Source organism: Eptatretus burgeri, chromosome 5 (assembly GCF_056783735.1).
Source record: "Eptatretus burgeri isolate ZD-2024b chromosome 5, Ebu_testis_v1, whole genome shotgun sequence".
Classification (NCBI taxonomy): domain Eukaryota; kingdom Metazoa; phylum Chordata; class Myxini; order Myxiniformes; family Myxinidae; genus Eptatretus; species Eptatretus burgeri.
In genome coordinates this window covers 66,983,437-67,004,385 of record NC_140965.1, presented here as the reverse complement: position 1 = coordinate 67,004,385, position 20,949 = coordinate 66,983,437, and the positions used below count along the sequence as shown (strand labels likewise).

The 20,949-nt window shown below is 46.3% G+C and overlaps 1 protein-coding gene across 1 annotated transcript in view; it reads left to right on the top strand.

Moving 5' to 3' along the window:
- LOC147026615 (uncharacterized) overlaps positions 1–20,949 on the top strand; it is a 189,900-nt gene that overhangs the window by 83,798 nt on the left and 85,153 nt on the right. Inside the window, exons 8-9 of the mRNA XM_085882207.1 lie at positions 6,535–6,985; positions 11,412–11,474. Coding sequence (XP_085738333.1) covers positions 6,535–6,985; positions 11,412–11,474 — 514 coding nt within the window. The remainder of the gene's footprint in view (positions 1–6,534; positions 6,986–11,411; positions 11,475–20,949) is intronic.

The following is a 20,949-nucleotide window of genomic DNA, read 5'->3' as shown; positions in this document are numbered from 1 at the left end:
CAGTCTGTCCCATGCCTCCACTGTAAGGTCCCGATACGCGATCCTGACTGATTGGTAAATGTCCTGTGCCAGCTCCTGCACTGTCTCACCCGGCTTTAATCTGCGGTGCTGGAGCTGAGCCCGCACCAGATCACAGTTTGCCGCGAACCCAAACCGACGGCTCAACGCCTCGCAAATGTGGGAGCTGGTCAACATCCCCTCCGCGATCACGTTTAACACGTCTGCGGCTGGTCCCCGCAACGTTGCCACCAAATTCCCTGTACGTTCCTGCTCATTCCACCCGTTTAGTCGGGAAATGCACTCAAATTGCGTCAGAAAAGCTTCAACGCTCCCTGACCCGTCGAAATTTACCAGGGGGGATCACTTTTACGGTGGCCCGCTTCTCAGTTTCTCCCTTGTCCGAATCCAGCCCAGAGATCAAACACCCTTGTGGCTGCGTATCCAATTTCGGAGCCCACTGTGGCCAAAGATGTTTTGTAGTGAGGGTCTCATGGGTCAATTTTGCCTCCTGTTCCAAACGTTGAATGGACCGATTCACCTCTTCCCGCAGGATCTTCTGGGCCCGCACAACCTCCTCCAAGGCTCCGTCGCGAGTTTGTAGCTGCTCCTCAACCAACCTGGACACTCTACTTACAAAAGACGGCTCTACCAGGCCTTTATCCAAGACTTCATCTTGGCTCATAATTTTATCTTGTTCGTCCAAACAAGCCTCCAATCCTTTTACCTTTTACCTGATTTTCCATTTGTGCCGTCATTTCTGCCATTTGTGCCCCCTGTGCCATCATGTCTGCCCTCTGTGTCACGAATTGATTTTCCATTTGTGCCGTCATTTCTGCCATTTGTGCCCCCTGTGCCGTCATGTCTGCCCTCTGTGTCACGAATTGATTTTCCATTTGTGCCGTCATTTCTGCCATTTGTGCCCCCTGTGCCGTCATTTTTGCCCCCTGTGCTGTAATTGCACTCATTAAACGTTCCAACATTGTCCAGATCGTCATCGTGCCGGTTTCCGGCGCTGCCGGCTCCGTTACGGGCGATGAAGCACGGTCCACGCTCGGAATGGGGGAGGTTCCAACCCTACCCCCGTCTCTCCCCTCTTCCCCCGACTCGCTGCCAGACACGTGGCCTTCCTCCTCAAACATCTGCACATCCGCCATGGTGCAGAAGTCCCGTTTGCCGCCAATTAATTTAAATTTGAAAAATCCCGCCAAAATTTTCCCGCGCTCGCGCGCTTTTCTGTAGTAATTTTATATTCCAATTCGTGGCGAGATTTTAATCCTGGTATATAATTTAGAGGGGTTCGAACATCCCACTCCTGACACCAATGTGACGTCCACGGGACTTGAACAGTCCCGCCAACGTAGAATGAGCCAAAACGATGGAGGCGGTTTATTTATTTATAACCCAAACATGGCGGTTCTAATCGCTCTACCGCAAACGGGACGAGGAAGGTGGCACGAGTCACTTTTCACTGAGTTGATGATGTTTATTCATTTTTATTATCACCAGAAATAACAAGACTCGGCAAGAAGAGGGATCCGGGGCGATTCGACGGGATGGTGTGGGATCGGACGGGGGGAAAAACACAGACAATTCCAATGAATATAGAGATCTCAAACCTTCTAAGGCGCCAAGCGCGCACACACACACACACACACACACACACACACACACACACACACACACACACACACACACACACACACACACACACACACACACACACACACACACACACACACACACACACACACACACACACAACGTAGCTATTTCTAGTGGTCAGGCTGGACCGTGGTGTGAACGCAACGGTCCCTGGATCGGCGTCGGACGAGCCGGCCTTGCTCTCGTCAGGGGGGCAGGAGAAACCACGGTGCTGTCGACCTCCTGATCCTGGCCCAAGTCCGCCCACAGCCGCCAGGGAACCAGCTCCGGCGCCAAGCCGCGAGCAGGAGAGGGAGGCAGGTCCGCCCGCCGCCCGACCCCGCACTCCGAGTCAGCAGAACCCCAGAGCCAACCGAGGCGAGGCACGAGGCTCGGCAAGGCTCCCAGACACGATCAAGAGCACGATCGACTCAGCACAGCAGCCAGGACGCTCTCTGCCGCCACAGCTTCCACACCAAAAAAACACGATCGTTCTGGTTGTAATCTTCTTTTTCCTTTTCGACCCCGAACAGAACCTTTTTATCCTTCTGTCCTCATCACTTCAATCGAGCCGTTTATTGGCCCACCGCCATCGCCTTCCGCCAATCATGATCACGGGGCGGAGCCATCCTCTGCACTGTCCTGTGACGTCACGGCCAGTCTCCAGAGAATACCAAAAAGGGGATTACGCAGGCACACTTACCCTATCCCGTGTCCCTATCTAATTACGTGACAATTATCATCTCCCCCCTTGAAGAAATGAACATTTACTAGACAACTTATCACCACTGAATTGCTACTTATTACATCGAGATCCTGGTAAACTCGAACAGCATGGCACACCTAATTAAACATCCTAATTACCCTTTGAATGCATACCCCCCCCCTCAAACGTAACAGTATCATCACTTTTGCAATGTATATCACCCATGGTGTTAATTCTTGGTAGAATGGTGGTTCTGTTCCCCTCCCCACCCAACGCCACCCCATTTCTGTCAGATAGACCATCCTTGAATGTTGTTTTTGTTTATTCAAACTCATTTAACCTTTTTTTCTTCTTCTTCTTTTTGGCACTATTTCAGTGGAGTAGGTAATGAAATCTTTCTTTTTAAGGTATTCTTGTTGGATAGAGAGGAAAGCTACTAATACTACTTTAATGGCCCCAATTATTCCCACCTTCTTGTGGGTTCAGCTCATCCAGTTATTTTGGCCCATTGTCTCTCACAAGCCAGCTGACCAGGCTTGATATTCGACTGAAGGTGGCAGGAGTTTATACTTGGTTCAGGTGCCAGTAATATCGTGCCTCCTCTTCACGAAATACAACATGAAATCTTCAGCATCCACCAACAACCCGTGCTGGCCGACAGGTCCTCCAGGTTAACGTCCATCAGATGGATGAGGCACACATTGATGTCTTACCCGACCTGTGAAAAACCATGGTGACAGTTTATAGCTGGGTCGAGATTCACACTCGAGATAGATAGCTCAAAGGCAAGTGTGCATACCTCTGACCTCTCTTGCCAGGTAAAAGAAAGAAAGAATAATTTGCTAACGCACTGTAATTGTATCACTGGTAAGAGGAGGAATGACTCTTGCCCTCGCAACTATATTTGCCTTTCTTTTCCCCTTTCTTCACTCACTTTAAACCACTGAAAATTGTTTGTGTCTTTCCAAATAAAATAGTGTAATACAAGAGATTTATAATAACCAGAGTTGGTGTCAAAGCCACCCAAAGCTCGCCTGTTTATACATTTATCGTTCTTAAAAGACTCGTCTAATAATTAATATTTTTTTTATAAAGCATTGCAGTGAAGTCTGATCCAAATAATTTTAAAGCAATATATGTATTTGTATATTGTAATCACTAACGAGCGCAAGTGAGCACAATATACGCCCGGACAAGAAGGTATATGCTCCTACATGGAAAACAGCATCCTGGTTGCCATCGCAACCACTTTAGATGACGAACGTATGTCACGACACACCGTCTCCACAGTCTGTACCTATGTACCAAATATGAAACGTGAAAGTTGAAAACTTTGGGAGTTAGAGTGTGGACAGGAATGGACGGAAACAGCATCCTGGTTGCCATGGCAATCACTTAAGATGACGAACGTATGTCACGACACACCGTCTCCACAGCCTGTACCTATGTACCAAATATGAAACGTGAAAGTGAAAACATTGGGAGTTAGAGTGCGGAGAGGAACGGATGGAAAACAGCATCCTGGTTGCCATGGCAACCACTTTAGATGACGAACCTATGTCACGACACACCGTCTCCACAGTCTGTACCTATGTACCAAATATGAAACGTGAAAGTTGAAAACTTTGGGAGTTAGAGTGCGGACAGAAATGGACGGAAACAGCATCCTGGTTGCCATGGCAACCACTTTAGATGACGAACCTATGTCGCGACACACCGTCTCCACAGTCTGTACCTATGTACCAAATATGAAACGTGAAAGTCGAAAACTTTGGGAGTTAGAGTGCAGACAGGAACGGACAGACAGACAGACGGACGGACGACCGGTATAACATAATACGCTCCGATATATACATATATATATATATATATATATATATATATATATATATATATATATATTTATATATATATATATATATATATGCATATAATCGGGTGTATAAAAAATAGTGTGGTCGGTAAAAACATTTGAAAGGAAAAAATAACTTGCACCAAAAACTTTAACATTTTCACGCTGACGCTCACGTCGGGGGTATCACTATAGCTCTCTGTTCTTCGAACAAGCGAGCTAATAAAAATGAGCTATTCCTCAAGATGGTTTGCCTTGCAATAATATAGATGAACATTTCCAACCCCTCCTTTTATCGTTAACGACGCATACGGAATGTAATATTTTTGCGAAAAAGAATGTTCGGCTTCCTCCCCGTTGACAGTTGCGCTCTTGAATCATGGCAGAAATTTGAATTTGAATGATGCTTTTATGCAATACACCGACAAATACTGGAAGGGCACTCGGTAGAGCGCACACCTCCGCCACGCAATCCCTGATCCACCAGAACATTAGAACATATCGGGCCCAATACGTTTTTTAAATATCAAGTGATACTGTATGTCGTTTTTGACCTTATCTCTCAATGGTGAAGAATCACTTTTAAAACTAAAAAAAATCTCATATCCGGATCTGGATTCGGATCTTCACCAAAATGGAATCTATTCTTCCTCGTCACACACCCAACATGTCCACCAAGTTTCATCCGAATCCGTGCACAACTTTTTGAGATATCGTGCTTCATATCGTTTTTGGCCCCATCGCTCAATGGTGAAAAATCATTTTTGAAATTATAGAAGCCAGATACGGATCCAGACTTCACCAAAGTCTAATCAGTTTGTCCTTGTCACACACCCAACCTGCCCACCAAATTTCATCCCAATCTATTCACAACTTTTGGAGATATCCTGCCAACAAACAAACAGACAAACAAACAGACATGAGTGAAAACATAACCTCCTACCACCTTCACTGGCCGAGATAATAAAGGGAACTCGGTCTCAGCATGCATGCATGCATGTGTCCGTCCATCCGTCAACGATTATCCTGTCAGCGCAGCATGCACGTACATGCGCAGCATAACAATACGCGCATATTCACATATATGTACACGCAGCATATAACGTGCTGCACATACATGCATGAGGAGAGTTTGTTTCCTGACATAGCCTGTGCCTAATATGTACCTGAGACTTTGATCAAAAGAAGGAAGAGAGGGGGAGCGTACGGGTGAGAATTTTATTTATTGATTTTGATCTTCCTTTCAGTGTGTTGTATATTATTTGGAATTCAGCATCTAAAAAGGCTGTGATGAATATCCCATGAACACTCGCCTCCTCTTCACTCCCTGAGTGGCCGGATAGGCGAATACCCCAATGAATGATTAATGGTCACATTCCGAATGATTGATTGAGATAGGCCGGTATCTATACACCACCTAATTTTGTTTTTTTCCCATTAACAACTGCTTTCCCCCCCCCCCCCCCGCAATTACGTTCCCATCGTGTGCTGCCTTTTTTGTCAGCTGGTTGCATCATTGGTTAGGGGCGCAACTATGCCGCTGATGCAGAGCCTCTATTACCAGTATACTCATGCTCATTTCGCCGACCTTGGAAGGATGACTGGCTGAGTCAACCCCCTGGTGTTAATTCAGTGGCAACGGGGCTCAAACCCAGGACCCTAGGATCTCAAACCACCACCCTAACCGCTAAGCCAACACCAGGTTAGCAATTACGTGAAGACTGGTATTCCCGTCAGCAAAGCGACGGGTCTTACATTCCAGTAGTTACTTAAACTGGAGGTGCACATGGCAGAATATATTGAAACCAGATGTGCGCTTTCAATCGTGGAACTATTTTACCAGGGAGTGTCGTATCTGCCCACTTTAATCAACATGTAAAGAATGCCACAGAACATATTAGAGATAATTTAATGAACCCATTTTCTCCCTAACGTGATATCCTTGTCGACCATCTAAATTCTAAATAGATTAATAACTTGTTTCTGGTGTTGTTAAATGTTTGGATAAGAGCCACCAATGTACATTATATGAAGTGGGGGAGATTTAAGTGTAGTTCAGGATGGGGGGCGGGGGGGGGGGAATTATGAGAACACAATCAAGTTAATGGCTGATGGTTGGCAGTTGAGGAGGATGGAAGAAAGAGGTAAAAGAAAAGGAGATCAGCAGAGAAGGGAGAGTTGATGTTGAATATTAATAGAAGGCTTTTGGGGGAGTGGTTAATATGCTCCCTTTTGATATTTGTACGATGTACATTGCTCCTTGGTAAGTTGAATGAACAGGTTTGTTTATGTTTTTCACATTTAAAAAAAAATTGTTTGTTTGTTGATTCCCCAGGTCAGAGATTTGGAACACACTGCAAGATTCTCAAGTTCAAAATGGCCGCCTCCAGGCAGAAAACGAATGTCTTGGAGAACAACACAATAGCCTTCGGGTAAAAAACTGTCAACTGGAAACCGAGAAGAGGCATATTCAGATGGAGTATGGCAAATTGCAAGTGGGAAGTGCCCATTTACACACCGAGAAAACCCGACTGGAGACTGAGAATGGGCAACTCCAAAAGGAGAACAATCACTTGGAGATGTTGAATCGGCAGCTTCAGGCAGAAAATTCCAAACTACAGGTGGGAAACAACTATAAGGAGAAGGAGAATGTGCGGCTTGTGTTTGAGCTTGAACAGAAACGTGCAGAGAGTGGGAAACTTACGGAGCTGATGACATTACAAAGTCTGGAAACCCAGGTGGCCAAACTCCAAGAAGAGCTGTTTAAGAGTCATCAAGAAAGGCTGGTAAGTTCATCAGTGAAATGGATTTGTGAGAACAATATCTTCTGTAATGGTAAATATATATTGTTTTGTCTAAGGGGGGCGGGGGGGTATGCATTCAAAGGGTAATTCGGATGTTTAATTAGGTATGCCATGCTGTTCGAGTTGTACCAGGATCTCAATGTAATAAGTAGCAATTCAGTGCTGATAAGTTGTCTAGTAAATGTCCATTTCGTTAAGGGGGAAATTATAATTGTTACGTAATTAGATAGGGAGACGGGTTAGGGTAAGTGTTTATGCGTATCCCCTTTTAGTATTCCCTGTAGGCTTGCCGTGACTTAACAGGACGGTGCTGCGGATGGCTCCGCCCCTTGATCACGATTGGCGGAAGGCCACAGGAGAGGGCCAATAAAAGGGCTCCATTGGAAGTGACGAGGACTCGAGTATAAAAACATGCTGATTGGGAAAGGAAGAAGAGTGATAGAGGAGAAAGGGTCTGGTCGAGGCTGTTTGTCTCTGAGCTCGCTCTCTCGTTGCGCTGGTTCGTTCCTGGATTTGTCGTGTCTCGGGGCCTTGCTGTGCCTCATGCCTCACCTCGGTTGGCTCTGGAGTTCTGCTGGCTCGGAGTACGGGACCGAACGGCGGGCGGACCTGCCTCCCTCTCCTGCTCGCATCTGGAGCTAGAACTGGCTCCCTGGCAGCTGTGAGTGGTCTTGGGCCTACACCAGGAGGTCGACACCACCAGGAACAGCACCATGGTGGCTGGTTGGAGCTCACAGGCCGGAAACCGTGGTTCTGCGCGGAAGGGCTGACGGAACCTCGGCACCACCGTGTCTCCTGCCCCTGACGAGCGCAATGCCAGCTAGTCCGGCACCAATCCAGTGACTGTTACGTCGACACCACGGGCAAGCCTGACCACTAGCTACGTTGTGTGTGTGTGTGTGTGTGTGTGTGTGTGTGTGTGTGTGTGTGTGTGTGTGTGTGTGTGTGTGTGTGTGTGTGTGTGTGTGTGTGTGTACCTGGTGCCGTAGAGGGTTTGAGATTTGTGTATCCATTGGAATTGTTTGTGTTTCCCCCACGCCCGAACCCACACCACCTCCCGTCGAATCGCCCACAGATCTCTCCTCTTGCCGAGTCTTATTATCGTTCTGGTTAGAGAAATAAACATTATTAACTCGGTGAAAAGCGACTCGTGCCACCTTCCTCGTCTCGTTTGCTGTAGAGCGATTAAAACCGCCATCCTCGGGTTATAAAAAATAAACCGCCTCCATCGTTTCGGCTCATTCTACGTTGGCGGGACTGTTCAAGTCCCGTGAACGTCACAATATATATTTCCTTCAGAAAGTATTCACACCCCTTGACTTTTTCACATTTTGTTGTGTTTCAGCCTGAATTTAAAATGGATGAACTTTAAATTTTTTGTTACGGATCTACACAAAATACCCCATAATGACAAAGTGAAAACATGTTTTTGGAAATTTTTACAAATCAATTAAAAAGAAAGCTCAAATGTCTTGCGTCTCCTATATCCATCTGGAAAATTTGAAATTGGCCAACATCACAGCATTACATAAAACAGGTGCAAAAATGGATCAACTCAACAATAGCCCAACTATCTTACAGTACTTCCAATCATCAGGAAGCTTGTGGAATCCATCATCGCAGTTGGCATAAAATCATTCCTTTTCTCCAACAACCTCATCTCATATCATCATTTTGGATTCAGACCTGGTCACTCTACCTTGGACATGCTGCTTCTCCTCTCCCACTAATGGTGGAGGCCCTCAATATCAGACGTGAGATCAGGGCCATCTCTCTGGATCAGGGTCATCTATCTCGAGCTTTTGATACAGTCTGGCATCCTGCCTTGCTCTCCAAACTGTCTGCCTATTGAATCCAAGGACCATCTCCACTCTTGGCTTACTGAATTCCTCCACTTTCATAGCCAACATGTGGCTCTCAATGGAACTCTTTCTTCTCCTCTCCCTGTCAAGGCTGTTGTACCCCAAGGCAGTGTTCTGGGCCCAGTCCTATTATATTACATGGAACTAACGAGTTCTGAAATTTTCTCTTGTGGGATTTCTGCCCAGGCTTTCCGCAAAAGGTTAAGCAATTCTGCTCATGATATTGGTTTCCTGGACTTTTTCCGCACAGCTCGATCCAATACGACCCCGAGGTGTTCAACGGGATTCATATCAGGAGACTGACTTGGCCATGGAAGTCGCTTGATCCCATTTCTGTCCTGCCATTCTTTGGTCTTTTTTGCAGTGTGCATGGAGCTCCATCTTCCATGAACAGTGTTGTTTTTGACCATCTGACCAGCGGAGAAGACAGGGAGACGTCCATCCTGAAGCTTAGCAATGTATATCATAGAGTTGATGTTGCCAACACACTCCACAAGCTCTGACCGACCAGTGCTCCAGATTGCTCCCCACACCATCATTGAAAAACCACCATGTTTGACAGTTGGCTGCAATAGGTTCAAACAAAACTCTTGACTGGGAATTCTTCAGACCCATACGCGTCCACTGTCAGAAAATTGAGCAAATTGGGACTCATCTGAAAAATGACAGTTTGCCAAAACTCCAAGGGTCTGTTGGCCATCTCATCAGCCCACTTCGTTCTCCTTTGAATGTTGGCTGGTCTAAGAAGAGGTTTTCTCCGAGCTGCTCTCCTATCATATCCCAGTTGATGAAGGTACTGCATGGCAGTGCTTGAGCTAATCTGGACCTCTTCTGCAACATCTGCTGCCTTGCAACGGGGAGTTTTCTCAATGGACCGCTTGACAGCTTGAAGACACCTTTCTGAGGGTCCAGATCGATGAGAACGGGAAGCTGTGGGTTCCTTGCCTCTGCTGGTGAATTACACAATCACCTGATTGACCATAGAAAGCGGAATGCCAAGGTTCTGAGCTATCTGACGCTGGCTGACTCCACCTTCCGATTAGCCAACAATTCGTCCTCTTTAAAAATCAGAAAGTTTGTGTGCTCCCTGGGTTTGAGGCATAGTTAATTGACAACAAGACCCAGGAACTCATATCTGCAAAGAAATAGTCGAATATTTGTACAAATCACTGAGTAAAACTGCGTTATACAGATGAAATGAAGAAATTTGAGGTGTCTATTTACTTCTGGCATGTCTCTGTATTTGTTGCATGTCTGCTCATCGTCAATTCCTTTTCCAATTCACTCCCTACCTCTAAATTTGCTTTGTGGACATAGATTATGTTGCATTAAGAGAATAATGAACTAAAAAAAAAATAAAAAATAGAATCTTCATCTTTAATTGAGTAATCCTGGTGTTGGCTTAGTGGTTAGGGTGGCGGCTTGGGATCCTAGGGTCCTGAGTTCAAGCCCCGTTGGCCGCTGAATTAATATACACCAGGAGGTTGACTCAGCCTGTCATCCTTCCGAGGTCGGTAAAATGAGTACCAGTGTACTGGTAAGCGGGGAACTGCATCAGCGGCATAGCCGCGTCCCAACCAATGATGCAACCAGCAGCCAATAGGCTGCACTAGAGAGAGAGAGAGAGAGAGAGAGAGAGAGAGAGAGAGAGAGATAGATAGAGATAGAGATAGAGATAGAGATAGAGATAGAGATAGAGATAGAGATAGAGATAGAGATAGAGATAGAGATAGAGATAGAGATAGAGATAGAGATAGAGATAGAGATAGAGATAGAGATAGAGATAGAGATAGAGATAGAGATAGAGATAGAGATAGAGATAGAGATAGATCTTGGATTGAGGGAAAGTTTGATAAAGTGCAAGAGCCACATTGCTAGTCATATGCACACTGGGCATAACAGGCATGCCGCTGTGCACACGGCACCACACAAGATCCCTTTTGTGCGAAATTTGCATTCCCAATCGAAAACATCATACATGTCACGTGACCAACTATCTTGCACAATATAACTATGTGACCCACATCATTAATGACCGAATAACTCATGACCGAATAACGCAATTGTGCGCAATCTTCTGTGTCACATGACCACTCAAGTCAGTTGCGCATACACATAAATCTTGCAAATATGGGCTAGCCCTTCAACTCCAGACAGCCATTTACTAAAACCACAGAGGTTATGACATTTTGTCTTTTTCTCCTTGTTTGACTTCCCACCCCCCCCCTCATCCCCGTTTTATAGAGTTCATCCTGGCTTGTTCAATTTCGTTTGAGTTGAGATTTTTTAAAATCGCTCACATAAATTATTATTCTTCCTTTGCCACTTGTGTTTGAGTGTGAAACTTGATGGAGACATGAGGAATTTAACTTGTACCCTTCAAGTGTCTGTGTTTGTACCTTGTTTTGCCTTCTCAGGATACTTGATATGTGCATAGCAAAAGTCATTTTTCTCGCTATCATACATACCGTTGTTAACATTGTATGAAATTGTATTCAAACTGATGTAAAGCCTCAACCTGACATGATTATTCATCATCCATGCAGGTGTTGCAGGAACACTTAAAGAAGGAAAAAGTCAGATGTGATGAGCTGCGGCAAAGTTTGAAGGTACCGTGGCAAGTGTGGTCCCTGACGCTCCTGCTTGTTAAGGGTACTAGTACAGTACATGTCACTGGATGATGGAAATAGGGGGTGCGGGATGAGAGCTCCATCGGGGCTTCATCTCATTTAAGTTTCGTGGAAGGTCACTACTCATTACAGAGTAGATGCTACAACATGCGGTTTATTTGGGAAATGCTTTGCAACTTTACTGTCACCTTCAGAGGGTCTGTTGATTTGATGAATGGCATTCATTGTTTGGGTCTCCAGCTGTTTTAATTTTGTACACCTGGATGACACAAAAACGTTTTGAAGTTTTTTTCTCTTTTTTTTCTTATTCTTTTTTTGAAAATTACCTCAACCCTACATGATTAGTTGAATCTTTTAAAAATTCTTTGTTTTTTTACCCTGCTTTGCTTGATATATCATACTTAGTTATAAGATTAGAAAAAGTAAGATTTGGATGGAAGGGAGAGAGGGAGGGAGAGGGAGGGGGCGGTAATGAAGCATGTGATGTTTCAGGGAGAGTGGGAGTAATGAAGCACGTGGGGTTGGGTGGAGTAATGAAGCTTGTGGTGATTCAGAGAGAGTGGGGGCAATGAAGTATAGGGGGTTTGGGGCAGGGTAATGATGCATGTGGTGTTGGGTTGGTTTAATGAAGCATTTGGGGTTTCCAGGAGAATTGGTGGGGGGAGGGGGTATTCAAGCATGTTGAGTTTATGGTGGAGGTAATAAAGCATGTGTTTGAATTTCTGCTGAATCGTTGGATTTTTCTGCTGAGATTAAAAAAAAAGTTGATCTCAAACAGTCCGTTCCTTCTTTCTGTGTAATCGACATAGTAACGGTTCTAACTTTAATTCATAACATCCCACTCCACTTGCTTGGGGTGCTGCTGTATCGTGGAGATTGATCGTTTTGTTCAGATGCAGTGTTTTGCACTGTTGCGTTGAGTTGAGCTGGTTCAGGTTGGCTTTTTACACATGTTCCCATATGAGCACTTAGCTATTGATTCTGTGAAGGTTTGAATGCCACATAAGGTGTGATTTGATGCATTACATTGTACCCTTGAGTATTTCAAAATATATCATTGTATTATTTTGATTATGGGAGTCAAATGAATCAGATAATGCGACATTTTTTTTCCTTCCCTCCTGATGTCCTTGAATTGCGTGTGATAAATGTACAAGCTCCATGAGCCTCAACTTGCCATATAGAAAAAATAAAATTGCTGGTTATACTCAGTACCATGCGTTAAGCAAGTTCCATTCATTTTAGCTCACCTGTTTGAAGAACAGAGAGCTATAGCGATACCCCCGGCGTGAGCGTCAGTGTGAGCGTAAAAATGTTAAAGTTTTTGGTGCAAATTATTTTTTCCTTTCTAATGTTTTTATCCACCACACTTTTTTATACGCCCGATATATATATATATATATATATATATATATATATATATATATATATATATATATATATATATATATATATATATATATATATATATATATATATTGTTGCGGATTCGCGCCCGCCGGCGTGCGAACGGCCACGTAACTCGAATCGCGGCACGTCGCCCACCGGACGGACAATCCAGTCGTGACCCTCTCGGACTAACGCCGGGAGTCAGTCACGGGTGGACCTTTCGGTCTCACCGCGATCGAGCCAATCGGCCCCCGCGTGGGATAGGGTTGCTCGCCAAATTCGACCTACCTAAGTACCCACACGGAGGGTAGACCGGGCGATCGCACCTCACCGCAGGTCGACTTCGGACACGGGCCACTTAAGCGACCCGTTCCGTACTATCGGGATAACCGAGCGGTGTTATTCGTCGACCTCGACGGTTCGATTAATTATCGGGCGTCTTAACCCACGACCAACCCTTTACGTGAAGCAAGATGAGGATTCAATGAAAGAAATGACGAAGTGAAGCGGGAAAACAGTTCAATAATAAGCACATTTATTTCGCGGCACACGGGAAGCACACATATACAATTCCACCAAAAGCACATAGAAAAGAAGAAGACAAAAAGCAAATGCAACAATGCAGATCTAATACCGACTACGCGAGCACACGGCAACACTTATACAATTTTACTTCACAGACGGTGCCGCCAACACACATTCCCAAAGCAAAAGAAAAGAGAACCACCCTCCAGGATGAGGGGGTAGGCGGGCCTGGGGCCGAGACCGTGTCGGGCCTACCCGTCTGATGATGAGACGCGGAGCGGCGGTGGTGACTCAACTCCGCGGGCCTCGCGGACAGTGTCTGGTAGGGGGTGGGAAGGGGGCCCCCTTTTGTCGCACTATCTCAGCGCGGGGGGAAACAGGAGGGGGTTGCTGATGCTTGGGGAAAGGAGGATTTCACAAAATCGCGGGTCCCGCGACGAGCGTCTTCACCACGACCTCGGTCGCGCCGCTGGCCTTTCTCTCCACAGTTCCCCGAATCCGACGCGAGCACCCCCTCGTCCGCCTTCGCCGCCGCCGCCTCTCCACAGCTCCGTCCTCTTCACTCCGACTCCGCGAACTCCCAACTGCACTGAGCTCTTCCTCCGCTTCCAACTCAACTCTTCCTCCTGCGAACTGCACTCTTCTGACGAACGCAGTCGTTTTTATAAGCCCCGTGGCTTCGCTCTTCCATCTTTGACCCTCTGCCTCCGACCTTTCACCTCGCTCCCCATTGGCCCGAGGAAAAGTGGGCGTGAATGCTTTTTGATCCATGAATTTGCATATAGCGACCGCCCTCCAACGCCCTGGAGGCGGGGCCAAATCGCCCCTCGCTCACCGATTGGATGGAACAAAAGTGGGCGTGAGTCGTTTTTGATCCGTTTTTCTCGGAAAGTCCGCGATGCTTTTGAACATGCTCCTCGGTGCGCGCCCCGCACGAGTCCAGCATCGGTACCCACGAGTGGCGCGAGATGACGGTGATGCGATGGTGGCGAGTTGTGACGGTAAAGGTCGTGGCGGTTGTGGTGAAGCGGCGTTGTGGTTGGTGGTTGTTGTTGTGATGGCTGTTGAGACGTGGTTGCTGGTGGTAATAATGGCGGTTGGTCCAAAATAAAGATAGTAAAAGAAAAACGGCTATCCTGAAGAGTCGCAGCCCTCATGAATGACATTTATTCCCTCTAGACAACGGGTTTGGGCCTAACTACACATATACTTACCGAGATATCTCACCTAAGGGACCTGAATGGTGGTTTGCGAATTTGGTCAACCACAACAATATATTGGGGCGTATTATGTCATCCGTCCATCTGTCTATCTGTCTGTCCGTCCGTCCGTCCGTTCCTGTCCACACTCTAACTCCCAAAGTTTTTAACTTTCACATTTTATATTTGGTACATAGGTACAGACTGTGGAGACGGTGTGTCGTGACATACGTTCGTCATCTAAAGTGGTTGCCATGGCAACCAGGATGCTGTTTTCCACGTAGTAGCACAATTCTGTATATACCTTCTTGTTCAGGCGTATATTGTGCTCACTTGCGCTCTTGTTACTGATTACAATATACAAATACATGTATTGCTTTAAAATGATTTGGATCAGACTTCACTGCAATGCTTTATAAAAAATATTAATTCTTAGACGAGTCTTTTAAAAACGATAAATGTATAAACAGGCGAGCATTGGGTGGCTTTGACACCAACTCTGGTTCTCTATACCTTGTGCAGCCTTGTCGTCCTGTGGTCATAAAATGGTATGGGATAGCACATGATGGAGTGTACCCATGTTTATCTTGTTCTGGCCAGTTCACTGGTGTGGACAGGTTGATTTTTACAGAGATTTCCCAATGGATTACATGCACATGCTTCTCACTTTAAAAACAAATACAGAGCATGAATTTCATCGAAGGACTGACGTGCTTTTCACCATTGAAGGTTTCTGTCACGGCCAATGTCGTAAACAGTTGTTGAAGCTATTTAACTGTCCGAACGAAGGGATTATGTTGTGATGGATTGTTTACCAGACATTCGAGTGGAAAAAAAAATGGCGATGTGCAAGTTTTGAATGTCTCGCCGCTGGCGTGTGGTTTTGTGTTAACCACACGTTTCTCATCAAAACTTGCACCTTCCTAAATTGAGATAAAAAAATTAAATTCCACATTGGTTTTTAAGCCTCTCCAACCCCCCTCCTGCTCAAAAAAATACACCTTAAGCACTCCAGGTATGTTTTTGTTTGTCAAATCCTTAAATGTGATCTTCCATGGGAGTTTTGGCCGGATGTGACACGTTAAAAGAATTGTACAGTACTGTATATGTTTATTTTTAAAGTCTACTTTGGCACATCAGATCTGGTTTTGATGCATCATGTTTTACCACATCCTGTGCAAAATGTCTGCACAAATATGTAGATCAATAGATATTCTGTTTCACTTAAAATTCTGCACATGTCAGAATGACTAACTAGCCTTGTTTGTGAAATTTGGTGTCGGTTTTTGTTTTCGTTCTGATGAAAGGTTAATGCCCAAAACATAAGCCTCTCCTTGACCCCGACAGCGGTTAGCATACCTCAAATAACATAATCTTGCTTTCATCCATTGTTGTCTACATATGTCGAGTTGATCACGTCCATCGTTTCATGATGATATTGAATCGTTTAAAAAAAATGTTTGTTTTTTTTTGTATACAGAGTCAAGGGTACCTCACAAAATCAAACATTCTCCATCTCCCCCCCCCCCTCTCCTCCCAAAGCCTCACCTTGCCCCCAGCAAAGCTCCTTCCCCCCAATCCTGCACCATCCCAATGCCTCCTCCCCAATTTCTAATTGTGTGAACCTCAAATATTCAAGGTCTTCACTCTAACCTGGCATCTCTCAATTCAGGCCACTGCCACCATCTGTTTAACAGAATCCTTCTTCCCACAGGATGTCTCCGACTCCTCCATGTCTCTCCCTGGTTATTGTCTTCCGATTTGATCAACCTGAACCAAGTCCTGTAAGCCTAGTTGCACTTTCCATCAATAACTCAATTTCTCACTGCCCCTGTACTGACCTTACACCATTCAACCCCCAGGAGTACCTCAGGCTGCGACTTCCCTCCACTCCCACCTCTTGTTCATTTGTGTGATTACTCCATCTGCATCTCTCTCTCTCAGACAACATGTAGACAAACTTTAACCATTCATCCCAACTTTCTCTTCCTCATATGTAGCAATTTCAATTGTCACCATGCAACACGGCGGAGCATTGCTACCTCTCTCAACAACCATGGCACTTCAGCAAAGGATTTCTGTGACTCAATGGGACTGACTCGATCTGTAAACTCTCCAACCTGGATTTCTCCCAATGGCAAATCCTCCCTTCTGGACTTGTTGATAACTAACTTTCCCCCAAAGATCTCCTGCTCTTCCTCTGCTCCAATTGGTTCATCTGATCATATGCTTATGAAAGTCAACATCTCTCTGGCTATTCCCAGAGAAACGCCTTAACGCCGGCGAGCCTGGCTTACAGTCAAGCAGAATGACAAGAACTGCAAATTACTGTCTTTCTTCAGGACTCGTCTCCCATGTCTACTACTCCTGATGCTAACTCAGCCTGAGAAATCTTCCACAGAATCCTGCTCTCTCATGCACAGATTCATCCCATCTCATCTCATCTTCGATTGTCCAATCCTTCTTCAAGCCCATGGTACGCTGAAGCCTGTGGTGAGGCAGTTGCTCTGAAGCAACTTGCCTTCTCTTCCTGGAATGCTTTCAGTGCTTTCCAAGAAGCCCGCAACCAGTGTGTGTCCACTCTCAGGAGAGCCAGAAAACATCTGTCCAACCTCAAGAATGAACTTTAAAATTTGTCTCCCTCCTCTAAAACCTGGTGGCTTGTTAAAGTCTGTCTCTGGAGTATGTTCCCCGTCCACCCCTTCCCTCTCTTCAAATGGCACGACAGCCGACTCCACTCATGAGAAGACCGAATGCCCCAATTCTGTGTTTACTTCCTAATCTTGTGTACCCATCCCCTCACTCTCGGTACACATCCTTCCCTGTTATACCCAACTGCTCCTGGACTCTGTCTTTTGCAGCTGAGAAGGTTCTTTCGACCTTCGACTCTGACACTGTTACTGGACCGGATGGCATCAGCTCAGATGTCCCACGAACTTGCTCTGCTGGTCTTGCACATCCTATCCTCTCTCTGCCCTTTTCACCCTGTCTTTTGTGCTCGATCATCTTCCATCTACAGTACTTGGAAATTTGCTAACATCACTGCCTTGCATAAAAAGGTGCAAAAACCGATCTCCTTAACGATAGACCAATCGGCTTACTTCCAATCATCAGCAAGGCCGAGGAATCCATCATGGCAGTTCATATGAAAACATTCCGTTTCTTCAACAACTTCATCTCAGATCACTAACTTCGTTTCAGACCAGGTCACTCCACCTTGGACATGCTGCTTTTACTCACCAAACAATGGATGGAGGCCCTCAATGTCAGACGTGAGTTCAGGGCTGTCTCTCTGGACATATCTCCTGCTTTTGATACAGTCTGTCATCCTGCATTGCTCTTCAAACTCTCTGCCTCTGGCATCCAGGGCCAACTCCACACATGGCTTACTGACCTCTTTATTTTTCTGGAAAATCCTCTTTATTTCTTTGCTGATGACTCCACTCTCCTCTGCGTGACATCCCTCATCCTTCAGACAGGCAGGCTGCAGCCTCTTCCCTCTTTTCAGAACGTGAAAAAAATCACAAGCTGGACAACCACATCATCGCCTTCCTCAACCACATCATCTCCTTTCTGAACAATCCTCTTGAGGAGGTTGTCATTCAAACTCCTGCGTTTCACGATCAGCCATTACCTTTTTTGGGGCAAACCACATTTCAGAGTTGGTATCCAGAGCCAGCCGGCGACTGGACATTCTCCGTCATACAAAGTCCTTCCTTGGCACACCTGAACTCGTATGCACTTACAAGGCCTTCATCCGCAGCTTGATGGAGTACTACTTTCCCCTCTGTGTGATGGCTCCCCTGCCTCACATCTTGCTCAGTTTGATGCTGTGGAAACCAAGACCTTCAAGATCAATGGAATCTCCCATGCTGAAGCTGAGTCAATGGTTTTATCATTTAACCATCGCAGACAGGAAGGTGGGGTGTCTATCTTCTACCACCTCCTTTCTGGTCTTGCACCCTCTACTCTTTCTGTACTTTGTCCCCTCCAGATTTCTGCAGGTCTCACACGATCCCCCATCAACTCTCTTCTGGTAAGGTCAGGTCAGGTCAAGTATGGGGGCATGCGCCGGAGCAGCACGTCGCTGTGTCCACTTTCCGCCGGTACTCCAGGGGCCTCCGTCTGGCCACCCCCCCCCCCCCCCAGGCAGATGCCTGGCCCATCACCATCTCCTTGATATGCTGATCAACCTGCTGCAACCACGAGGCTCCCTCGCTGAGAGGATCTGGTGAGCAGAATCAGCGTCAGGAAAATGAGCCACATGTCCGTACAGCCGCAACTGACGCTCACGGACTATGCAGGTAACAAATCTCATTTGAGTCTCTCTCAGCAACCGCTCGTTGGACACAAAGTCCGACCAGCGATAACCAAGGATTCTCAGAAGAGACCTGATACCAAAGGAATTAAGTCTCTGTCTCAGATCCCTGGTCAGAGTCTATGTCTCACCTCCATAGAGCAAGACTGGAAGCACCAAGGACCTGAAGACTCGGACTTTTGTCTTCCAGCACAGGTACCGACAGCGCCACATCCCATGATCCAGTTTATCCATAACTCCCCAGGCCTGACCCAGACGTATGTTGACCTCTGGCTCACAGTCAGCAGAGGCATGAATATTACTGCCAAGGTAAGTGAATCTCTCCGTGACCTCAACATCCTCACCACAAACAGATACAGACAGGATAGCAGCATCCAATATGTCAATGAAAGCCTGGATCTTAATTTTGACGCAGGAAACCCATAATCCCAGCAGCTCCAACTCCTTATTCAGCACCTCGAGGGCCCCCAAAAGGATATCTAAAGTCTCCGCAAAGATGACTGCATCACCTGCGAAATCAAGGTCAGAGACCTTGCCATTCCCAAATGATGCACCGCAGTTTGATCTCTTCAACATCTTCCCCAGAATCCAGTCCATACAAGCACTGAAAAGTATGGGGGCAGTACACACCCCTGACAAACTCCAGTAACAACTGGAAATATGTCAGAGATGGTATCACTACATCTCACAGTACTCTCAGTACCAGAGTATAGTTCAGACATCAGATCGATCAGTTTTGGTGGCACCCCACGAAGACCACGAATCCTCCAGAGGGCATCCCGATTCACTGAATCAAACACTTTACAGAGATCAACATAGGCTGCAAGCAGCCCCAGCCGAAACTCTCGTCTGTGTTCGGTGAGGACCTGAAGAGCAAGGATGTGGTCAATCGTTGACCTCTTTGGTGTAAAGCCTGACTGCTCTGGATGCTAGTGCTCAAGCAGATGGTGGCGAAACCTATCGAGAATTATCCAAGCAAAGACCTTGCCCGGAACTAAGAGTAGCGTCACCCCTCAGTAGTTGTTGCAGTCTTGGCGATCACCCTTCCCTTTCCAGAGAGGGACAACAAGGCCCCACTTGTCAGTTGGGATGATGCCTGTGTTCCAGGCAGAGCTCAGTACTGCATGCAATGACACGAGTGCAGCATTTCCACCAGCCTTGAGAAGTTCAGCATGGATGCCACAGATCCCTGGAGCTTTACCCCATTTCAACCGGTTCACCACAGCCTGCGTTTCCACAAGCGAAGGTGGACCACAGTTGATTGGAAGGTCAGCAATAGGAATTGTAACACCCCTTACGTCCAACTCGACAGCTGGTGGATCAGCCTGGCACAACCGCTCAAAGTAACCGGCCCAGTGAGTATTCACTTCGGACTGCTCTGTCAAGAGCCCATCACCCTCTGCTCTAACTGCAGTACACCGAGGGATGGGCTTGGATGAACGTAATGCGCAAATTCCCCTTTAAGCAGGATGAGGATCACCTGACCACAGGTGATGCTCTACCCGCTCACAGATTCCTCGCACATAGGCCTCCTTGTACACCCTCAGCACATGTACAGTTTTACACTTCAACTCCCTGAACATCAGCTCTGCCATTAAGTCTGGCTCTATGACTCTAGTAGTCTAGTCAATGGTATCCAGTGTCCCTTGAGAGACAAAATTCTTCTTCGCCCTCCGGTGAGTTCCAAGACATCGACTGGCAATATCAAGGACGGTGGTCTTGAAGGCACTCCACAACTATTCAGGATCCCCCAAAGCACGCAGACACTCCTCCCCCCCCCCCAATCTCCATTCAGCCTATTCGCAAACTCCTTAGCTTACCTCTCATCCTTGAGCTTGCCAACATCCAGCCAAGGCTGGGATGGTATCATTCTCCTGGATTTGAGGTGTAACTAAAGAGTTGCTACAACAAGTCTGTGGTCAGTATTGAGGAACTGAGCACTCTGGTGGACCCTGCAGTTCTGGATCATCCTCCAATGACCATCAACGAGCACATGTCTAATATCATTTGCCAAACTACCAAT